The sequence below is a fragment of the Falco cherrug genome, chromosome 14, assembly GCF_023634085.1.
Source record: "Falco cherrug isolate bFalChe1 chromosome 14, bFalChe1.pri, whole genome shotgun sequence".
Classification (NCBI taxonomy): Eukaryota; Metazoa; Chordata; class Aves; order Falconiformes; family Falconidae; genus Falco; species Falco cherrug.
Window position 1 is genome coordinate 21,260,634 of NC_073710.1, and position 22,363 is coordinate 21,282,996.

Below are 22,363 nucleotides of genomic sequence, written 5' to 3' on the forward strand. Positions count from 1 at the left end.
TAACGGTGCCTCTGTCCCCTTGGCAGGGCTGAGCCAGACGAACAACGCATCTCTGCGAAAGTGCAGCCTGCCGGCGTTCCTGCCCGAGGGGCTGCCGGCACTGCCACAGCATGTGGTGCTGCATGGCCCCCTGCCCGCCCCACCACCTGGCCCCGACACCACGGGCCCCCCAGCACCGCCCACCTCACCCCCCGACACCAGGGCTGGCAAGCTTTCACCACCAGCCCAGCCACAAAACGGGGAAGGGCCATCATCATCATCATCGTCCTCCTCTTCCTCTTCCTCCGGCGAGGCCATCTGCGTCAAGGAGGAGCCTGCCAGCAGCCCAGCCAGCGAGGCGGAGGCGCCGAAAAGCGGTGGCCCCGGGGAGGGGGGCGGCAGCCCCGACGCCTGCTCCCGGACTTCATCCCCCCGCAGCCTGCCCTCGGCGAAGGTCAAGTCGGAGCTTGCCAGTCCCACGCCAGGCTCCAGCCCGGTGCCCAGCGAGCCGGGGACAGGCACAGCCGGCGGCACCGTCTTCCTACCCCAGTATGTGTTCGGCCACGAAGCCGCAGTGGTGCCGCAGGCGTCGGAGATCCTGGCAAAGATGTCGGAGCTGGTGCACAGCCGGCTGAAGCAGGGCCACGGCAGCGCAGTGCCACCCACCATCTACACCGGCACACCGGTGCCCAAGGGTGCCACGTGCTTTGAGTGCGAGATCACCTTCAACAACATCAACAACTACTATGTGCACAAGCGTCTCTACTGCTCTAGCCGGCACCTGGCCGAGGACAGCGCCCCCGGGGTGCGCAAGCTCAAAGCCCCCCCCGGGGCACCCAAGGGTCCTCCTGCCCCAGGGACACTGCTGTCCCCGCCAGCAGGCGATGGGCAGGGGACACCGGCAGCAGACGGGGATGCCGGACAGGATGCCACGCCACCGGCCGCCACATCAGAGGTGAAGGCAGAAGAGACGGGGGGCAAAGCGGGGTCCCCTGAGGCAGAGGGGGGGTCAGGGCGGTGCAGTGAGGACAGCCAGAGCCCCAGCAGCTCGGCAGGGGACGAGGGGGACGAGGACCCCAGCAAGACGCTATGCGAGGCGTGCAACATCCGCTTCAGCCGCCACGAGACCTACGTGGTGCACAAGCGTTTCTACTGTGCCTCCCGCCACGACCCCCCCCTCCGCCGCCCCAGTGCCCCCAAAGTCCCCTTCCTGCCCCAGCCTCTCCGCACCCGCAAACGCCGCAAGCTCTACGAGATCCACGGGGCTCCTCACCGCCCCGCCGAACCCCCACCAGCCCCCGACCCCCCGCCAGCCCCTGACCCGCCAGGGGCTGCCCCCTCGCCCCGCTCCAGCCCGGATGCCGATGGTCCCATCGACCTGAGCAAGAAGCCGCGGTGGCAGGGGGATCCGACGCCGGCACCACTGCTGCCCTTGGCCGACTACCACGAATGCACTGCCTGCCGCATCAGCTTCAACAGCCTCGACAGCTACTTGGCCCACAAGAAATACCAGTGCCCGGCCACCCCGCTGCAGCCCCGCACCCTCGAGCACCTCCAGAAGATGAAGGGGACCATGCCAGCCCCCCTCAAGGGTCGGCGCAGCCCCAGCAGCCCCGGCGAAGGGGACCCCGAAGGTGTGCGGGTGAGGGCAGCTCCGGCGGGGAGCCCTGGCATCCCCTACCCCGGTGCATCCGGGGCAGACTCACTGCAGCGACACCCTAAGGGTCCCCTGCCACCCCCGGGGGCAAAGGGACCCCTGGCTGCCTGTCCCTACTGTCCCCTCAATGGGGCCATCAAGAGTGACCTCCTCGAGCACTTCCGTAACGCCCACGGGCTCTTCATTGCCAAGCCGCCGGTGGCCGGGCAGGGGCTCCCTGATGCCCCAGCACCCAGTGCCGGCAGGACACCCGAGTCCCCGCTGCCCACGGCGTCACCCCCCCGCCTGCCTGCACCCCGCCTTCGCCGGGACAGCTTCAACGGCAAGGAGGGTCAGGACGGCAGCCCCCGGGCCCCCGCCTCACCCCGGCCCCCCGCTTCACCTGGAGCCCCCGAGGGACTGCGGGAAGCCACCCGCAAGCCCCCCACGCCCCCTGCCTACACGGACAGGGGCGTGCAGACCCCCCCGTCCAAGGCTGTGCCCAGCCCGGTGCCCAACGGCAACCACAGGTACTGTCGCCTCTGCAACATCAAGTTCAGCAGCCTCTCCACCTTCATCGCCCACAAGAAGTATTACTGCTCCTCCCACGCCGCTGAGCACGTCAAGTAAAGCCCCCCCGACACTGCCCCCACCCCACCGCTCGCCGGGGGGGGGCTGCAGGGGCTGGGGGACTGGGAACCAATGGCTGGCACCCCCTCTTGCAGGGGTCAGGGTGATGGAGGCTCCACTGGGGCAGCTTCAGCATCCGCAGGTCCCTCCAGTATCCCCAAACTGCACCCCAGGTTGGGGGTCTCACGTGCCCCTGGCCAAGGACCCTGTGGCAGGGGGGAGCACGGTGCTGGTGGCCCTGCCCCAGCCCGCGGGCTGTGTGGTGTCCCCACCTCTGCCCCTGCTGCAGCCAGGGCCAGTGCCAAAGGGAAACTGAGGCAGGGAGAAGGCACATGGCCCTGCCCTGGCCAGGGAGCTGCAGGAGGGGCTCTGCCCCCGAGTAGACACTACAGGGGTGGGGAGGGGGTACAGCGTGGCTGGGCTTGGCCCTGGGCACCCTAGTAAGCATGTGGGTGCCCCCCAGCACAGACCGGACCCTGCAAGGGGGCAGCACTGAAGGCAAGGATGAAGCTACCCTGGGAACCGTGTGTATAAGTGTGTACAGAAATAAATATGTCTAATAAAGCTGGGCTGCTGCCTGCATGCAGGGGACACCACGGGGGCTGGCATAGCCACCATCACCCCATGGGGTCAGGGACATCGGGCTGGGGATGTCAGGTGTGTATAGCCATGGGGTGGCAGGGACAGCTTGCAATACCGGGGCAGAGCATCATGTGCTTGTGCCATCCCCAGCATCCCTCAGTGACACCCGCCTTGCCCCAGGTGTCATACATCTGTGTCACAGAGTGGGGTGTCACCAGCACTCCCTGGTGGCACCCACCTTACCCCGGCTGTCACACATGTGTGCTGTGGGCTGGGCTGTCACTGGCACCCTTCAGTGGCACCCACCTTGCCCTGGGTGTCACACGTCTGTGCCACGGGGCCGTGCAGCCACCAGCCCCTAGGCTGGGCTCCAGCTGGTGCTGGGCTGCAGGCTGATGACTCATTAATTATGAGGCTAATTAAACTCCCACAGCCACAGGTGGGCTGTGCTGCCCTGAACCTGGTTCAGGTCTCTGCCACATCAGCAGTTCCTGCACTGGAGCCCCAGATCCCTGCAGTGGCATCCCCAGGTGAGCATGGCTTGGATCCCATGACCCCTGTAGTGCATCATGGAGGGGGGGGTGCCCCTAAGCACCCCAAGAGCATGGCTTCTTACCTCCCCACAGCTCACCCCAGTGCTTCCTAGATCAGCACAGGTGGGTGGCAGTCCTTCCCCTCCATCTCAGCTTGCCCACCCTGGCTAGCAGGGCTTGCACTGCAGGGCCCCAGTCTGGGCTCCCTATCTCCCGCTCGGGTACGGTCCCCCAGCTGCCTGATCAGCACAACCCAGCATCACACGGGCTCTGTTTTGTTTCCCAGTCTGGTATCCCTGGAGCAGCTGGGCAGTTGCAGTCCCATGGGGCTTGGCCAGGGCAGCACCAGCCCACAGGCTTGTGCAAGGCTGGGGCCACAAGGGCTCCCACACACAGGGGCTGCCAAGGGGGACAGGGGTTAAACCCCCACCCCAGGGCAAGAGGGGAGCATCCCTCTGTGCCAGTCCTGCTCCAGGTGCCAACGGCACAGTCAGTGCCCTGAGCAGCAGGACCACCAGCAGTGCAGGGGCATTTTTCATCCCCTTAAGTGGGGCAAGAACAGGAGCTGCCACAAGCTGTTTGGGGATTTTGCGCTGTGCCCTCCCCGTGGCTTGCCTGCAGTGCCAGGAGGGGGTCCCAGTTGTGTGCCGGGGGTGCAGGCCAGGCCTTGCATGCCAGCCAGGGTGCTGGGGTGGCAAGGAGGAGGAAGGCAGCAGCTCCCTCAGGGAGTAGTTGCCACAGGTCACCTCCTTGCATGTTCTTGCACCACCACCCAGCACAGCCCCACAGTGCCAAGTAGAGCAAGTGGCTGATGTCCCCCCAGCCAACAAAGATGGGTTGAGACACAGCTGAAGTTAGCAGAGCTTTACTTAAATAAATATATTTACAGAGCAGCAGATAATACAGAGAAGAGCTGGCCCCATTCAGGCAGCGGGATGCAAGGAGAGGCTGTGCTGGGCACTATGGCAACCTCCCTCGGGGCATTGACCTAGCGGGGTGCTGAGACCCCCAGGAACTGAGGGGAGGTGACAGAAGGGGGGACAGGGCACCAGCTCTCACTGCAGTGTCTTCCTGCGGGGCAGGGGTGGGAGGCTGCAGGGCAGGAGGTTCTGCAGCGCGGGGCTGCTCTCCGCTTCCTTTGGCTCCTCTGTGGCATCCAGGAGCTGCTGCATGTAGCAGGAGGTGCCGAGCAGGACATGGCCGGTGGCCTGCATGGTGAAGAGTGTCCAGCGCAGGGCTTCCCTAGGCAGGGAGGAAGGGGATGAGCATGCCTCGTTGCAGCCCACAGAGGGGATGGGCAGCAGGGCTGGTCCCCCACTGCAGCATCCCCATTCCCAGAACCATCTCTGGGCCCCCCCCCAGCACTCACTTCATCAGCCGCCTGGCCCCGTAGCAGCGCAGGTCGTAGGACATGCTGTAGGTGCCATAGAGTGTGGCTTTGACGTTGAGGCACCCCAGGTCCCGCGGGTTGGTCTTGTAGAGGTCAAAGGTGACACAGGCAACATCGATCCTCCGAGGGGGCTTGTGGGAGAGGCTCAGCTGGTAGCCGGACATCTAGGGGAGAGTGGGACCAGGATTACCTAGTGGTACCCTCACCCTCCTCCCAGTCCCACTTCACCCAGCATCCCAGGTACATCCCAGCAAGCATCGCATCTCCCCACTGATCCCAGCGTGGGATGCAGACAGGATAAAGCAGGTTCATGCACTCACCTTGGAGGCAGCCCAGGTTTGCCCCTTGCTCAGGGCCATCAGCACCGTGCCCTCCTCCAGTGTCTGGAAGAAAGCCTCCGTCTCCACCACAGTGCCATCCTCATCCAGCACCAGCGAGATGGGACCCGGGGCGAGAAGGGCGCTCTGAGCCTGTGGAGGTGCAGGGGGTGAGCAGGGCTGAGGGGCAGCCAGCCCACCGCCCACCCAGGTGGAGAGACAGTCCCCAACCAGCCGTGGCTCACCTGGCACAGCAGCTCGGCAAGGCTCTGCGCCATGATGCCCTTGCGCACGCTGCGGTCCCAGTTGCAGACACGGTAGGGCCGGGGCCGTGGGGCCGGGCTCAACAGCAGCTGCTGGGTCATGGAGGCACTTGCTGAGACACATCTGGGGAGGGATGGAGGGATTGGGGTGTCCTGAGACCTGCAGCCAGCCCTGGGCAGTGCCAGCCCCCGCCAGGACTCAGCGGGAGCAGGACATCCACTCGGGGAGCTGAGAGGTACTAAAGCAGGGAGGGCTCCGATGTCCCCCACCCTGGGGACGGTGGCTTCCAGCACTTACTTGGAGACAGGAGCAGCCAGGCGCAGGCTCAACGACTTGGCGTAATCCATCTTGGCAAACAGCACGGTCCAGCCTGCTGAGGAGGAAGGATTCAGCCTTGGGCCAGGGTGGTCTGTCCAGAACTGCTTCAGGAGACCCCCACCCACCAGCACCTCCCGCGCTCGGCTCCAGCACGGCACTGAGCCGGCACCCCAGCGCCGCTGCCTTTACGTGGGGGCTGTGCCTGCCCTTTGGCCGGGGCTAGGCTGGCGGTGGCCGCCCGGGCAGAGTCCCCCTGCCAGCACGGCTCTTGCGTAAAGCGGCACATGGGGCTGTGAGTCAGTGCTGGGGCAGAGGTGAGACACCAGCACCGGGCTGCACCCCCACACCAGCCCACGAGGGCTCTGGGAATCAGGGGCACCCACAATAGTGACCCCAGCCCTACAGCTCCAGGGACAGCTCCAGCCAGGAACCCCCAGGGAGGGTCCTGTGGACCACAAGCACCACCACTCACCCCCAGCAGGTACCAACACCTCCATGCCAGATCGGCCCCACCACATTTATATATATTTTGCAGTGACCCCGCCCACCCAGCCCCACCCTTCCTGCCTCAGCCAGTCACCCCCTGGCCTGCTGCCACAAGGGGAGGAGCTAGTCAAGGGGGCGGGACCAGCCTGGCACTGCTGCCCGGGTTGCTGTGACAGGGTGATGGGGGGGCAACCACCAGACAGCTCCAGGGAGCATCCCCCCGTCCCAGGGACCACGAGCATCCTCCTGCCCCAGAGAGCATCCTCCTGCCCCGTGAACCATCAGCATTCCCCTGTCTCAGGGAGCATCCCCCTGTCCCAGGGACCACGAGCATCCTCCTGCCCCAGAGAGCATCCTCCTGCCCCATGAACCATCAGCATTCCCCTGTCTCAGGGAGCATCCCCCTGTCCCAGGGACCACGAGCATCCTCCTGCCCCAGAGAGCATCCTCCTGCCCCATGAACCATCAGCATTCCCCTGTCTCAGGGAGCATCCCCCTGTCCCAGGGACCACGAGCATCCTCCTGCCCCAGAGAGCATCCTCCTGCCCCATGAACCATCAGCATTCCCCTGTCTCAGGGAGCATCCCCCTGTCCCAGGGACCACGAGCATCCTCCTGCCCCAGAGAGCATCCTCCTGCCCCATGAACCATCAGCATTCCCCTGTCTCAGGGAGCATCCTCCTGCCCTGACCGCCAGCATCCTCCTGCCCCAGGGAGCATCCTCCTGCCCTGACTGCTAGCAGCCTTCAGGCTGCCTCACCACCACTTCTCCCTCCCGGCTGCCTCAGCACCACTTTTCTGGGCTGCCCACAGTAAGCCCCCCCCCACTGTTCCCAGTAAACCCCTTCCCAGTAGCGAGCCTCCTCCCAGTGCTCCCAGTAAGCAGCCTCCTGGGCATTTTGTGCCTCTGGGATGTCTCCCCAGGGCAGAATTTGGCCCCGTGTCAGGGAGCCGGGAGAGCAAGGGGCCCAGGGGGCTGTTGCGACAGTGGGGATAAGGGGCACGGTGCTCAGTGCCCAGGCGGAGACGCCAAGCTGGCTGGAGGGGAAGGGGCGGCCATGGCTCCCTGGTGAGCTGCGGTTGCCGTGGGGCTACTGTGGGGCCATTGGTCCCGGACCTTGGGGCTGCTGCAGAGGATGCTGAGCCAGGATGCAGGGCAGCTGGGCCACGTGGCTGCTGGGTAGCCCCAGGGTTGGGGTCACATCCTGTGCTGAGCACAGAGCAGCCCCAGCCACAGGCTCCCACAAAAGCAGAAGTTGCATTGAGGATGGAGGCCCGTGGACACACACCCAGCATGGGGGATGCCCAGGCAGCCTGGCAGCACTGAGGGTAGCTCATTAACACTCTGGTTAATGGGGACAGGGTGCTGAGCAGGCTGGTGAGGACCCGTGACCATGCTCTGGCCACTGGCCCTTGCTCCCCTTGGCACTGGGAGCAGGTGGAGCAGCGCACGCAGCACCATCCCAGCTGGGGTACAGGGCTGCTCGGGCAGGCTGCACCCCACGGCCCTGAGCCATCGTCCCGGCATGTTTGTGTGCATGTGTGAGTGAGCACTTGTGTGTTCCTCCACCTATGCAGGCAGACCTTCATGTGTGTGTCCATCTTCATGCACATCCATACAGAGAAGTGCATTTGCACGTGTCTGTACCTCTGTGTGTGCCTATGTGCATATGCTCATGCATGCATCCATGTAAGTGCATGTGTGTTCATACGTTTCTGTGTGTGCATATGCGTGGGGGTATGTGTGAATGTGAGTGTACCCATGTGTGCACGTGCCCATACCTCCACGTGTGCATTCCCATCCATATACCTCCCCATGCATGCCTGTCCCCATGCTTATGCATGTGTGCCTAGCATGTGCACACACATCTAGCTGCATGTGTCCACCTGCATGTATGTGCATCTCCACGTGTGCATGCACATGTCTATCTCCATGTGCACATGTACCCCTCTGCATATGTAAACATGTACCTCTACGTGTTCATGCATGCCTGTGCTCCTCCTCAGATGTGCGCCCCTCCCTGTGTGTGTGCATATGTGCACGTGCACCCATGCACATCTGTGCAAGCACGTTTGCACCTCCCTGTGCATGCATGTGCACCCGTGCACATATGCACATACACGTGTGCATCCCTCCCTGTGTGCACATGTAGGTATGCATGTATGTATGCGCGACCACGCGCACCTGTGCGCGCACACGTGCACACGCCCGCCGCGGGCGCGTGCCCTTTACGGCACGGCCGGGCCAGCTGCGCATGCGCATACAGGGAGGGGTGTGGCAAAGGGAGCGCGCCCTCCTGCCCCCCCTCCCCTCCCCCCGGCGCGAGGGCCGGCGCGCCTGGATGACGTCACGCCATGGCCGCCCTGCGCCGCCGCGAGTAGAGGCCCCGTCCCGCGCCGCAGCCGCCGCTTCGCCGCCCCCCCCCGCCCCGCGCCTGCCCCCGGCTCACCCCCGCCCGCCGCCCCGGCTCCGGCCCGCCGCGCCCGCCCGCCCAGGTGAGCTGCCGCCCGCGCGGCGCGCTCGGCGGGCTTCGGTTGCGGCCTAGCGCCGGCGAGGGGGAGGCGGGCCCGGGCCCGGGCGCCGGCGGAACCGGGTGGTGAGCGGCCGCGGGGCGGGGGGTGGACCTGGCGGGGGATGCCGGGGAGGGGGGGGGGCGGCGGCCAGCGCCCGGGGGGGTGCTGGGAGAGGAGGGGCGGCCCTCGCTGGGGATGGGGAGGGCGGGCCCAGCGCGGGGGGGGGGCCGTTGCGGGCAGGGGAGCGGGGAGAGGGAGGGCGGCAGCCCATGGTCGGAGCGGAGTGGGGAGACGGCCCAGAGTGGGGGGTGGGGAGCGGGTACTTGGCGTGGGCAACCCCTAGTTTGGGGGGGGTGGGGGGCTGTGCTCTGGGGAGGCCGCCTCCTTTGGCGGGGGTGCAGCCTTACCTTGAGGGGGGTGCTGAGCCCGAGGTAGTGGAGGGGGCTGGTGTGGGGATGGGAAGGGGCAGCCTTAGTTTGGGGTGGGTGTTATAGAAGCGAGTGGTTTGAACTGGGGGCACTGGGGAGGGAGCTTGCCGTTTGGGGGGGCTGTCCGGCCCCCTAGGGTACAGGCAGCTTTGACTGTCGTGTCCCCTTGTCATCCCCCCCCAGCCAGGCAGGTGGAAACAGGGAGAGCTCCAGCAGCCTCGGCCTGGGGGGCACAGCAGAAGGACCTCAGCCTGGCAGGAGGCCCTGTGAGGTAAGGGAGGCACAGGGGGAGCTGGGGTCCGCAGTGGGAAGAAGGGCCGGGGAATCACAGTGGCATGTGGGTGTCTCTTCTGTGATGGGTGGGTGGGTGCATCACCCATGGGGGTCCATTCTGCGATGGGTGGGCGCATCACCCATGTAGTGCTGCTTTTAGTTGTCCACCCAGCGCAGCAGGAGCTGCGAGCGCTCACTGCTCAGAGCTGCTGTTGTCTTTGCTACTGTTATAATACGTAGCTGCTGCACATGGTTCAAATTCCCTCCTCGAGTTGCTTTAGCAGGGTTGTCTCTTCTCAGAGCTGTCCTTCTGGCACCCACGCTAACAGTGTTTTCTTTTACTGCCATCGGTAGCTCACAACTTCTGCAACAACTGTTAACAGTGCTGCTTTGGCTGTAGCAAGAGCAGCACCTCCAAGGCATGAATTCTTTCTCCTGGCCTTCCTAAGGTTTGCCTAGATGAAGGAAAAGAGTTGCGGTCTAATCAAGACAATTCTTTGCAACACTGCTAATTCAATGTTCTAAGTAAAGTTAGCCTCTTGAGTGTGATTAGCCATAAATCCTACAGAATACAGGCATAATTGTACTTGTTTTCTTCATGGGACCGAGGAATTGATAATTCAAAATTAGCATTTGCCAGCGGAGAGCTGCAGGAAGAGCCGTGTGTGCTCCAGCAACAGGGAAATCAGTTACACTGTGAAAACAAACTCCAGCTGCTTACAGCGCCATTTCTCTTCAGGTTTCGGTCCCAAAGTCTGCCCAACAGAAAGCAGTGGTTAAGGTTCTGGATTGGAGCTCTCTGAGCCCTTCTTTAACAGTCAGCTTGCTAAAAAATGGCTGTCACCAAGCACTTCTCTTAAATTAATACCAAAAGGCAGCTCAGTTTTCTGCATTAAAAGCTTCCTTGACAGCTGCTAGGTAATTGAAGTTTGCTATGCATCTTCAAAGTCAGTGCTTCTCCAAGGATGACAGATAAGTGTGTATTTTGGTTAATTAACCCTGCTAATGACTGTAGTTTCGTTCAAAGCAAAGGACTGGCTGCTTTGCTTTTGTTCTAGACGTCTTTAGAGTTTTATGTGATGTTCCTTTCCTGGATCACGAGGCATTTTATTTCCTTCTCTTCCTGTTGTCACTACTCTTCCATATTTTTTCGCTGTTGTGGTTCCTGCCCTTCATTTCTGTTTTCCAGTTTTTTGTTGTTTCTCTTCTGACTTGCCCTGTCAGCGCTATTTCCCATTCATTCTCCTCAAATCACTCATCATTCTTCGCCCATCCTTGTGGCTGGACTTGGACCATGCTCCAGAACTTTTCTGGTCTGCATTAACCCCTGGTTTTCACGTATCCGATTAATGGAAACATTTTGATTTTGCATCAAGCTCTTTGGCTTTTAAAGTGTTTTTTATCCTTTCTGTCACAAATATTTCTGCCTGCAGCAAAAAAGGTTCCTTGCTTCTTTCCTTCATATCTGTCCTGTGACCACCCCAGGAGCTGTGAGGTCTCTGCTCAGGGGTACAGAAGTTGGGTACGTGCTTGGTTCTTGCCGTCTGACTGATGTGTAGGATTTCAAGACTGAAGCTGATGGCTCTGTCAAGCTCCAGTTTTCTATATGGTCCTTGGTGCCTTCCTGCTACCAGAGGTGCTGGAACCATCTGAGCCGTTGATTCCCATACTATATCCAAGGTGTATTCCTCATTCATGTGGAAAAATCTTTTTGTGGCACCATATAAAGGTGCCTTGGAGGGAGGAATTTAATGAATGGAAATAATGCTTGACAGGAGTACTTTTTTCCTTGGTGACTGTTTCCAATCCTGTCTCAACTCACAGGTGTATGTATCAGTATAGGTGCTGCAGTGGGTTAGAGCAAGCTGCCATCCTTTCCATATGAGTTCCACTTCGTCTGCTCCCAAGACACTACCTGCAGCAGCAAGTCAGTTGTACACAAAGCCTGACCTTGTAGGCTTAATTGAAGATGCTGCTCAAACTTTTCATGAGTTCTAATTGGAAGCAGCGCAGCATAGACCAGGAAGAAAGAGAAATTGAGCCTCTTGGCAGCAACAGGCAGCATTGAGAGCCACGGATCCAGAATGTGTGTCAGTGTAGGCTGCACTGCCTTAGAGTAGTGTCCAAGGTACATGTATGATCAGACTAAAAGCTGGTTGACATTTCTTCATTCTAGTTTTGCACCTTTTGATGTTGTTCATTTAAAAGAGAGTAGAAGTTGGGCTTGTTCTTTGAAAACAGACCTGCTGCAAAGAATTCCAACGTGTTGACTCACCTACCTCTTGCACTGGGCAAATCATTAACAAAAGTGTAAGATTAAAAATACTATTTAAAATCTATCCTGGGATTACCTGGCAATATTGAAGTTGAGCTTTAAAAAGCAACTTTAGAGTAGCAAAGGGCTTTTCTCTTACTGCCTTTAGTGCTGTGTCAAGGCTTTTTCATCTCAATGTTATATTTTAAGTTACAAAAAGTCTTGAATATCATTAAGCTTTGGAAAAAATACATTATAATGTGGCTGAAGCAGATGAATTTAAATTTCCATAATACCACCTCAGTGTGCAGTGCCTTTTTACCTGGGGAGTGGGGTGAAGAATCTCTCTAATTTTAAATGTTTTCCAATAACGTTAAGACAAGTGGAACAGAATGGGCCCCTTCATTGTTGCATCCAGGTCCTTGCAGGTGAGGATGGCAATGTGAATGCCTAATTTAAAAGGAGCATCTCTGTTCCACTGTATGCAAGCCATGAAACACTGACAAATTAAGGAGTAGTTAATCCTTCATTCCCTAATTTGATAAATTCCAGAGTTCAGTCCGTGAAACTTCAGCTCTGCCTCCTGTTGATTATGTATTGTGTAACTAAAAGCTGCTCTTTTCTGCCAGACCTGACTGTGTGTGTGAAGCAGCTGCCTTGGAGGCCAGTCAGGGCTGTGTGCTGAGTGAGCATGCTGGCTGTGCCTCTTCCAGCAGCCTGTGCACGTGCAGGGAGAGAGGTGAGGGGCTGCAGGGAGAGAAAACACGTTTGTGCCAAGAAAAGCTGCAGATCATTGCAGCCTAATGTCCCCTAAGGACACCAGGCTGCTGTAGCCTTTTTCATCCAGGATCTAGGTGATGCTAGGCATGTTTCTTCGGAGTGCTTTCTGTCATGTCTAGATACCTGGTGACCAAAGGGCTGAACTTAGGTTTGCAAAAACCAGGTGTTCTCTGTTGTAGCTGGGTGTAGTGGAGTTCCGCTTGGTGAGCTGAGCATGCTGAGCATGATGCAGAGGCATTGATACTGAAAACAAGATGGTAAAGCCCCAGGTCTCTTGTTGAGGAAATTTCTTCACTTTCTATTTTTGGTAGTCTGTCTCTAATACTGCTGCCTCACAGCACTAGCAGGGACGCTGCAAGCCAACAGGGGCAGGCTGGAGGCAGGAGAATCCAGAAGGAGCAACTGGAGGGAAAGTCTTGCTTGACCTGACTGCTGTCTGTGGGGTCAGCGAGTGCCATCTGGCTCACACCTGGGAGGGTGGCATGTGCGTACTGTGGGTGCAATGGCTGGAAAGTTTAGCTGCCAAATCCTCAATTTTTTTCAGTGAGAACATCTGAGCTGCTTTTAAGGGGCTTTCAACTCAAGGAGGCACCCATAAGAGATTCTAGGGACAGTAAATGACATGCTTTTGGCTGAAAGTGTGCCCTACTATTGCGTTTGCACCAAGGCGCCTCAATGGAAAGGCTGTACCAACTTGTTTAGCCTGGCAAAGTGAGGGTTTTGTGAGCCTTGTCTGAAACACTTGGTGACCTGTCCTGAACTATTCTGTTTCAGACATGTGGAAAAATTGGACATGCTTTGAGCAAATAAGTCAGTCTTGTAATAGAAGAGGTTGCGGAGCTTTGGCCAAAGGCAGCTTTGCCTAAACTGCCTGTAATTTTAAAGATACCTCTGAAGATAAAACACTGCTAAGTGAGAAGTATCATTATAATACCTGGTTCTTGCTCCATCGTCCTGAGCTAGAAGTCAGACAGTCTTGTCTGTAAGTTAGAAGTTAACCTTGCAGGGTTCCAGAGATTTGGGATAAACTGTGATTTGCAGATTACTCTGAAACAGAGCTTGGGACACGCATTTTAAACTGGAGTTAAACTTGCCACCACGCAAAGAGTAAATCCATTGGAGCTTGAAAGGAAACTTGGGTGGCTAGAGCAAGTGAAGTACTCTGGCACTTCACAAAACTCTTACTATGGTACTCTTGCCTGTCATAATGTTTTATATTTCTTTTTTTTTCTGCAAATGAGTGACTACAAGTAATACAGACTTGCTCAGTGATAAGGCATTCTCCCATGTTGGATCACACTTCTGTAACGTTGCTGTTGCCATAAAGCTGCTTGTTGGAATACTGTACCTTCTTCCCTCGCTCTCCTCCTGGGCTCAGAGCCTTGGGCCTGAACAGAGCTAAGGAATGGCTGGAAAAAGGTTGGTTTGGGGGTATTTTTTGGTCTGTTATCTCCCCCATTGCAGGAGGAGTTGCTGTGGCAGCGAGTTAGTGGAAGGAAGCCTAACTTTTGGATGGCTGCTAGAGCAGCATCTTGCCATCATGTGGCAGAACTGCTGTCTAGTCCTGTTCCATCACTAGTCTGGCAGTTTTCTTTTAATTTCCATTTCCCTATTTTTTCCTGCTTCTGATTTTACCCTTGCATATCGTGGGTTTCCTTTGGGGTGTTTCCATGCAGTTGTAGGTGAGATTGAAGCAAAAATCCAGTTCATTGGTTTTGGGGTGTCTTTTCTTGCCTGCTAGTGAACTTGGAGCAACAGCCCTTGGAGACTGGCTGGACTGTGGCTCTCACTGCAATAATTTGGCATAAGAGGTGGTGGAGGAACTGTAAGTGCCTCCTGTGCGTTGCCTCACTGCCTGCGCAGATAGAGGCACGGGGAGGATGGAAGGCCTGTTGCTGAGGGGAAATTTGCTGTTACCTGAATCCAGGGAGTACACACCAAAACTGGGCCGCCTGGATTTTGTGAACCCTTTTCAATTGGGCTGTCATTTATTCTGTTTCTTATCGTTTCTGATTAATAGGAAATTATTGTGACTGATGGATGCCTGGGTTTTTAAAATAGCTTTAATAGTTGCTGGTGGAGGTGAATGATTTATACTTACCACCTTAGGTGGTGGTGAGAATGCGTTCATATTTGTTTTCCCCCATGCCTCTAAAGGTCTCGATGTCGAATGCAGAAGGGCATTTGGTTCACTTAGATGCTTTTTTCTTTGGTGCTGCTTATTTGCAAATGAGAAAACAAATTTCCTGAATACATCTGCCCTTGACAGCTTTTATATTTCTACTGGCCTGGTAAGGCTGACCTTTCAGATGTAATACGCTAAGTTGTTCTACATGCACACAAAGTGTAACTTCTCAGGCTCTTAAACAATTGAAATCACCGTCATAAACTTGCTGTTAAAGCCAGTAACAATTTGTGCAAGCATTTCTGAACTGAGCATCAACCTTTATATACTCAGTAAGAATATAATTCTGGATTACATCCTGTTTAACTGCCCAAAGCTGCTATCTCCAGGAGGCAATTCCTGTCTTTTAATTGGGATTTTAACTTTTCAGTAAAAATCAAAACTTTGGTTATGAGCAAGAGACAACTTCTTCAAATGTGCAGAGAAAACAGAGTAGCTGGTAGGAAGCTCAAAATGTGACTCTGCTGCTGCTCAGGGTCCTGTTGAATGTTTAGGTCATCCTCATGTATATCAGTTAGCTAATACCTGTGTGGGGCTTTGAAGACTTGAAGTAGAGCATAGTTGTTAGGTATGAATGCGTAGATGCATACTGCTTCTGGGAGTGGTTTTCTTTTTTCTTTTTTTTTTAAAGCTTCTTCTCTGTAGACCTCCCATAGTATAACAAGCAGCATTTTCTCAAATGTGACTTTCATCTTGAGAGTTTACTGGAAATACCAGTTAACGTCTTCACTAGGGTGAAGGCAAGAGTTATTATCTCAGTGATGACAGTGCATCTGGCAGTGTACAAGACATAAATACAACAGCCCTGGTCTTTGCAAGTTTATGAAGAAGCAGACGAGTAGCACGGATAACAAAGTTGTCATGCCTTCGTGATTTCCAGGCGTGGGCTCTTAGCATACAGAAGAGATGCTCCATGTTCCCTGCGCTTACCCTCCTGCTGTGTTTCAGCACTGAGATTCCCAATTCTGTCATTACCAAGATGGTTTGGGTTTCAGATGCTGTGAAGGCTTGAATTTGCTTTGGTCGTGTTTACAGCACGTGGCATTCTGTTTGGATGCTGTGGCTTGGTGTGCCTTCTGCCTGTCTGTTCTTGCTCTTTGATGGTAAATAACCACCTTTACTGTGCAGAACCAGTCAGAGGAGCATAGCAGAGTCACAGGGTGGGTCAGGAAAAGGTTAAGTAGCAGAGAGCTGCCTAGCGTTAATAACTTTTATTTAGCAAAGGATTGCTGCATGTGTTTAAAGGAGCTACCAGACTCTTGTATTTTTAGCATTTCTGCTCCAAGGGTCTTAAAAATAACAGGTAAAAATCTGGTAATTGATGCCACATTTTTGTTGCACCAGCAGTAAATGTGCTTTGCAGGGAGGTTGTAGCTAGGAGCAGCTGAAGTAAAACATGATACGTATTAAGATGAAGTCCTGTTGATTTGTGACTCCACAGCTTTTCTTTAGCCCTAAATATGCTTCTGTAAGCCTTGGGTTTGTCTTTACCTTTTCATTTCTGTCTGACGGCTGCCCAGGCTTGCTTAGTACAGGCCTTTGGGTTTGGAGGAGATGACTCGTACTGAGACGGTTAATTCAGTCCCCTGGAAAGGTGCTGCCTTGAGAGGAGCCAGTGCCTCTGTTGAACTGTTCCACTGGTACAACCAGAGGACTTCGGTGGGTGCTTTTATCCGAGCATTGGCCGCCTCGGTGCTGGAAAACCTGTCAAGACATCTTTCTCAGCTTGGGCACTTCTGGGGCAGCCAAGCACTGTTGGTTACTGCTGGGAGGGGGACGTGGCAAGGAAAGAGTTGCTGTCGTTGTTTATAGTGGTAGGGACATGCTGCAGCAGGAGACCACAGCTGAAGGGTGAGAGTTTTTAATCACCAAGAGCTTTTGTCTAGATGTGAACCAGTAATCTTCCTAGTAAGAGACAGCTCAACCGGTTCCTTGGGTCAGACGGTTCTTCTATAATTTGTCTTTTGTTTTCTGGAGTAAAATAAATAGATGTATGGGTTGGGGTTTTTTCCTACTTTACATCTTTTCCCTTTCTGTTGCATTTATTATGCTTATTCTAAAGCAGACGTCTCATTTTTAACATATTCATGTCAAGCACATGTTCATACTGAGCTTCTAGCAAAATTGCACGATGCAGACAGTTATGAAGTTGATCTGCTTCTTTGAAGGAATTTTGAATCTTTACTGTATAAAGCAAGTGGAAATTAGATGGCAGTACATGCACTGTCTAAATCAAACCTGATTAAAAATCCGAGAGTTTTCATGAATGCATACTGCCCTTGCTTTCATGTCTATCCCGGGTGCAGTGTAAAAACCCCTGTAAAGATATAGGCTGTTTTTCCAGCATCACCATAAGTTGTGCTTCTGTGCCTCTTCTGGAGTCTGTGCAATCTGTGGTGTCGTGCGCTTATAGTTACAAAATACACCTGACAGTCTGGCCCTGTGTTCTGAAGCTTACTTGCTTGTTCACAGAGGAAACACCACTGCCCGTTGTGCCTGGGGTGAGGGCTGCCTGGGGATCTCTGATGGTGATTTGGTGGGAGTGTTTGTGCAGCCTCGCCTATTAGAGCTGGTAGATGAAATTTCAGCCTTGAGCTCCGTTGCTGTATGTGAAGGGTAGTACACTCTAGTCTGGGATAATGCTGGAATCAGTTCTTTATGCAGTTTAAACCCTGTATTTCTGTCTTGAAGGTACTATAATAAATCATGTTCATGAGTTCAAGCAACCTTTTCTTCTTTAGGGGGTAAAATAAAAGAATACAAATTCTTCAGGGTGAGCCTTTCTTGATTTCGCACCTTGTTCCCCCTAACAAGTGTTGTTTTCTACCCTCTGCAGACTATTGGGTACTGATGGATGTTTCCGACAGCCCTGAGCGAAACCCCTGCTCTCCTGATGAAGAGGACCAGCAGCTTTCTGATGATGAAGTCCTGAAGGAGAGCTGTTCAGAACGGGGACTTGATGGAGAGGGTGGACAAGGCAGCGTCCTGGGAGAGGAGGAGGATGCAGCCAGGGGACTGGGTCATGGTGAAGAGGAGAACCACTCGGATGAAGAAGACCACTTAAGTGAAACTAAGTCTCAGGAGTCTGACAACAACGAGCAGACTGGGGAGCTGAAGAGCCCTCCACCTGGCAAAGGAGAGGAGGAAGACCGGACAAATGACCTAGGTGATGAAGCATCCTCTGTCACCCGTGAACTAGATGAGCACGAGTTGGACTATGATGAGGAAGTTCCTGAGGAACCAAGTGCTGCTGCTGCAGAGGAGGATGGTGAGAAAGCTGCTGGTGAGGATGATGAAGAAGAGGAGAAAGGAGATGATGCCCCTGAAGATGAGAAAAAATCCAGCAGCAAAAGTGATGATGAAAAGGATGGCCAGGATCCCCTCAAGGAGAAGAAGAAAGAAGAAGATGATGGAGAAATTGACGATGGAGAAATTGATGTAAGTAGGAGCTGGTCTGAGGTGGGCAGAGCCCTGCAGGGAGAGACCTGTCTTTGTGTTTCAGAACTGTTTGGCTCTTAAGCCGCCATGCTTTCCTTCTTCTTTGACATGAATATCTGTTAGTTGTGTCACTAGTGTGCAAACAACACTTTCTTTGGAGGTAAGACCATACTATGTACCAAGTCCTAAACTCAGTGGCTGGGACATTCAGCACCACATACTGTAGAAAAGCTTTGTGCTGAATATTGTCAAAGCTGTCACAAATAAGCTTTGCTCCCATTGAATATGGAGGGGTTCCAGTGCTTTAAGAAACTATTCTGCCTCAGCTCTCCAGAGGACTTTTGAATGATGCCGACAGCAAATTACTTAGCCATGGATTAGGTGTTCATAAGCTGTCTCATCAGCTCAGGTTGAGAGGCTGGTGCTGTGGAGTGGCTGCCATGCTTGAGGCATCAGCTGTGTGCAGGAAGCCTGTGGCCCTGAGCTATTTGGTGGGCTCTAGCAGCATCTGGGTGCATGGAAGAGGAATGAAAGGTGCTGGGCTTTCTGGAAGCTTGGTTTTCTAACCAGGCAACCTCTGTGCATGGTTTGGGTGATGTGTTCAAGAATGCACAGTCCCAGTAGCTACTGTTTCACAGGTCAGGAGAAGTGCAGCTATTTAGAAAAGTTGAAAACTGGGTTTAATTGCGTTCGTGATTAGGGCAAATAGCACTCTTTATTCATGTTTGCCTTCAGATAGGAAGCACTGCAGTGCAGCAGTTGTATTTAATACAACTAGTTTTCCTCTTGCAGGCAGAAGACAGGGCAAAGCGATTCTAGGGGTAGGAACCCTCCTGTTCCTGGTCTGGTGGACACCTTACTTGAATCTGAATAGTGGGAGTGCAAAAAGCAGTGCAAAGAGAAGTTGCTGGACCACAGCTCTCAGCTGGCTCTGCTCCTGGCTGTTGGTGCCCAAAGTGCTCCTGCACGGCTAGACTAGGTTGGGGCAGTGTTGTGAGAATGTCCTGGTGACCAGGCAAGGAAGCAATGGCCTGTGGATGGGGTCACTGGTGGGGCTTCTCGGTTAAGGAAGGGAGGGCTTGGACCTGGGAGATGGTGTTGCTTTCCAGTCCCCGTTGCTGTGTAGCTGACCTGGCGACATGCTTGGGAGGCTGGCGGAGCCTCACTGGAGACACCATCCTCCCTTTTTATTCAGGAGTCATATATGGTGTATTTCTTGCTCTGATGGTGTTTTGACAAGTTCTGTTGCTTAAAAAAGGTGATGTAATTTTTCTTTATCATGCCCATTCTGGCAGGTGATTTTGTTAAACACAGTCTTCCAAAAGTTTTGTCTATTTCTGATTCAGTTAGAAGGAATTTAGCGTGTTGCAGGAGAGTCCAGGCGGGGGGGGGAAAAATTCCTGGAGTCCTGACTTCATGCCTGCTTCTTGATTAAAATATGAATGCTTTCCTTTAGAGTCTAAGGCATTCTTGGGAGTGCTCTCCTTACAAAGCACAAGATGAATCTGTACTCTGGTTTTCATACATTAACTCATAACAGGGTTCCCAGCTGCCTGATTCCAAGGAGACCTCACAGAAATAAATACTTTCCCTTTTGTTCAAGTACAGCATTTGCAAAGACTTCACACAGTTCTTTTGAAAGAAGCGGAGTTGAGCTGGTTATACCATTCACGCGTCATTGAATGCCATCCCCAGCTTTGGGGGAAACTGTTAAATCTCTGCATTTTATTCTGCTTTCAGACTTCTGTCTTGGAGGGAGGGGAATATTAATGCAAATTTTAATTTGAATATATATGTAGTCTTCTAAATCCGTTCTCGTTCAGGAGAGCTCTCTTTGCATTGCCCTCACAGGAATGCAGCAGAAGCTGTTAACCCATCTCTCTGTAGATCCTTTGTTTGTCAACAGTCAAGCGATGGTTTTTTCCTCCTTTCCAGCTGCTGAATTGATCAGGGTACATAACTTTCCTAATCTTTTCTGTGTAGACAGCTGCTGTGGCTGCCACAGGGTTGCTGCGATCACCATGCAGAGGGAAGGCCTCCAGCAGATGCTCCCTCTTCAGATGTTTCATATGCTGAAAACCTCTGTGACGGTGAAATGGAGGCAGACGGAGGGAAGGTGTGGTGGGTTGACCTTGGCTGGATGCCAGATGCCCACCAAGCTGCTCGATCACTCCCCTCCTCAGCAGAGTAGGGGGGGGGGTGTGTGTGGAGAAAATAAGATAGGGGGGAAAAAAGGGGGGTCAAGGTAAAGGCAGTTTAATGAAGTAGTAGCAAAGGCCACATGTGCAGCAGTGAAGGAAAACAAAAGATGGGTTTTTCTCTACTTCCCATCAGCAGACAATGTTTGACCACTTCCCGGGAAGCAGGGCTTCGGTATGCGTAGCAGTTGTTCCGGAAGATAAATGTCATAAATAACAAATGCCTCCCCCCTCCCCACCCCCACCCCACCCCTTCCTTCTTTCTTTTAGCTTTTATATCTGAGCAGACATTGTATGGTATGGAATATGCCTTTGGTCAGTTTGGGTCAGCTGTCCTGGCTGTGCCCCTTCCCAAACCTTGCCCATCCCCAGCCTGCTGGTGAGGGGGAGGTTGGAGAGCCAACCTTGACGTGCAAGCTCAGCAGCAGCCAAAACACGGGTGTGTTATCACCACCTTTGGAGCTACCAGTACAAGCACAGCGCTACATGGGCTGCTTTGGGGCTCAGCCAGACATAGTACAGAAGGCCAGGCTGCCTTTTAGGATAAATAACTGATTTCTTTGCCAGATGCCTCTGACAGCTCTCTAGTTGTGGCTGCCTTTGCCTTCTGCATCACCACCTCCTTTTAGCTCCTTCTGACTTTTCAGGTGCAGCCTAATAAAGCTGGAAGGAAGGCCCTGGAGAACAAAGGCAAAGACTGATACTTTAAAGTTTCAACAACTTTCTTTTGGAGGTGTTTCATGACTTATTTCACGCTCATCCCCTGTGGTTCTTAATCTTTAAAGCAACCTCCATCTCCCAGGTTTTTTTCCTGGGGCTGCTGTGCCTGGGGATGATGCAGAGTTTTGTTTGAGCCGATCCACAACTCCTGTGTGGAGCTGAGGAGTGGAAGGAAAGGTGTCAAGTTGTTGCCAGAGAGGACTGGAAGAAATAGACATATGGCTTTTTTCCTGAAAAACTTGTATGTGAGGTTGTTGCTCAGCATAGTGGGAAAGCATTTTATGATTAGCTATTGTAATAGCAGTCATCCTTCAGAACTTGTTGTACAGATAGAAGAGTCATGTCTGTGCTGGGTTATTGCATTAATGCAGGAATACCGCTGTGTATTTTGAATTAGTGAGCAGAAGGAATTGGCTTGAGCTGAACAGGGATGACATGAATGCTGAGCAGGGGACAGTCCAGTTTAAAGGCTCTGAAGGGTTGTAGTATTACCCCACGCCAGCAGAGCCGCGGTGGCTGTCGGCGTGCTTGCTGTTAGCCTGCAGGAAGGACAGGTAATGCAATTTAGCTCATTCGCCTCGAAAGAGCATGAAGCTGCCTCTAGCTGCCTTGCACGTGATGTTGGCTAAGTGCACAGCCAGCCTCATTCAACTGAGGTATGAGATCTTAATCCACTGTACTGTTGATTTTTAGCCTTTAAGTGTATATAAGGTAAAATGATGCAGCCTGAAACTTTGGTCTGTGGCATAAAGACATCCGTAACACCTGAAGGTTTTGCAGTCACCTTTGAAACACTGAAGCTGATGATCTTCCTGTTTGTAGCAGCACATTGTGAAGATGCTGTTGGGTATTTATGGTAACTTTGTATTGTTTCTCTCTTGTGTTTTGCTCCAGGGTGTGTTTTCAGTGACTGATATTTGACCATATTGTGAAATGTCAGGTCGCTGCAGAAAATGCACCACGTGAAATGTCAGCTTGTCTATCTGTTCCAGGACGATGACTTAGAAGAAGGAGAAGTTAAAGACCCCAGTGACAGAAAAGTGAGGCCACGTCCCACCTGCCGATTCTTCATGAAAGGTAATGACATGCTGTAACAGTGGGAGAAAACCAAAGATGCTGTAATTTTTGTCGTTTGATCTTTGTACCCGTTAAGCTGCTGTCTACATGATAAACTCTGCCCCAGGTGTCCTCAGTATTACCTTTCTGTTCCTTGGTGGCCGGGTGCTGAATTTACATAGAGCCAATATGCAAAAATGGCTTTGCCCGAAGTGTGGTGAGCCCAGTGGAAGCAACTAAAGGAAAACTTGCTGGTGTTTTTTAAACAGCATGAAATAAAACTGCTTGGACTGATTTAACAATCAACTACTGGTTAGAGGTTATTTTGTGGAAACCAAAAATGGCAAATGCTTGTTAGTCCTTATCAAGCTCACGCCTTGCCA

General features: G+C 53.8%; 3 protein-coding genes across 16 annotated transcripts in view; 2 read left to right on the forward strand and 1 right to left on the reverse strand.

Annotated features, from left to right (window-relative positions):
- The window catches only part of ZFPM1 (zinc finger protein, FOG family member 1), a 35,017-nt gene extending 32,208 nt beyond the window's left edge, over positions 1-2,809 (forward strand). For both annotated transcript variants that reach the window (XM_055726774.1, XM_055726773.1), the window contains one exon: positions 27-2,809. In XM_055726774.1, coding sequence (XP_055582749.1) covers positions 27-2,245 — 2,219 coding nt within the window. In that variant the 3' untranslated portion in view covers positions 2,246-2,809. The remainder of the gene's footprint in view (positions 1-26) is intronic.
- A 1,400-nt stretch (positions 2,810-4,209) lies between these two features.
- On the reverse strand, positions 4,210-6,140 carry CIDEC (cell death inducing DFFA like effector c). 2 transcript variants are annotated; one of them, XM_005432313.4, is made up of 6 exons: positions 6,122-6,140; positions 5,629-5,701; positions 5,313-5,454; positions 5,071-5,220; positions 4,730-4,914; positions 4,210-4,602 (listed from the first exon to the last, which is right to left on the reverse strand). In XM_005432313.4, the coding sequence occupies exons 2-6, from the start codon at positions 5,676-5,678 to the stop codon at positions 4,416-4,418; spliced, it is 714 nt and encodes a 237-aa protein (XP_005432370.3). In that variant the 5' UTR covers positions 5,679-5,701; positions 6,122-6,140; the 3' UTR covers positions 4,210-4,415. The 2 variants fall into 2 exon arrangements, with proteins under 2 accessions (XP_005432370.3, XP_027658085.1); XM_027802284.2 differs by lacking the exon at positions 6,122-6,140 and adding an exon at positions 5,775-5,861.
- A 2,339-nt stretch (positions 6,141-8,479) lies between these two features.
- Positions 8,480-22,363, forward strand: part of ZC3H18 (zinc finger CCCH-type containing 18) — a 48,965-nt gene continuing 35,081 nt past the window's right edge. For 7 of the 12 annotated variants that reach the window (XM_055726675.1, XM_055726678.1, XM_055726680.1 and 4 more), the window contains exons 1-4: positions 8,481-8,630; positions 9,260-9,347; positions 17,405-18,006; positions 21,917-22,001. In XM_055726675.1, coding sequence (XP_055582650.1) covers positions 17,419-18,006; positions 21,917-22,001 — 673 coding nt within the window. In that variant the 5' untranslated portion in view covers positions 8,481-8,630; positions 9,260-9,347; positions 17,405-17,418. Of the gene's footprint in view, positions 8,631-8,701; positions 8,732-9,259; positions 9,348-17,404; positions 18,007-21,916; positions 22,002-22,363 lie in introns of those variants that run through there. The other 5 variants (XM_055726681.1, XM_055726684.1, XM_055726679.1 and 2 more) reach the window with 3 other exon arrangements.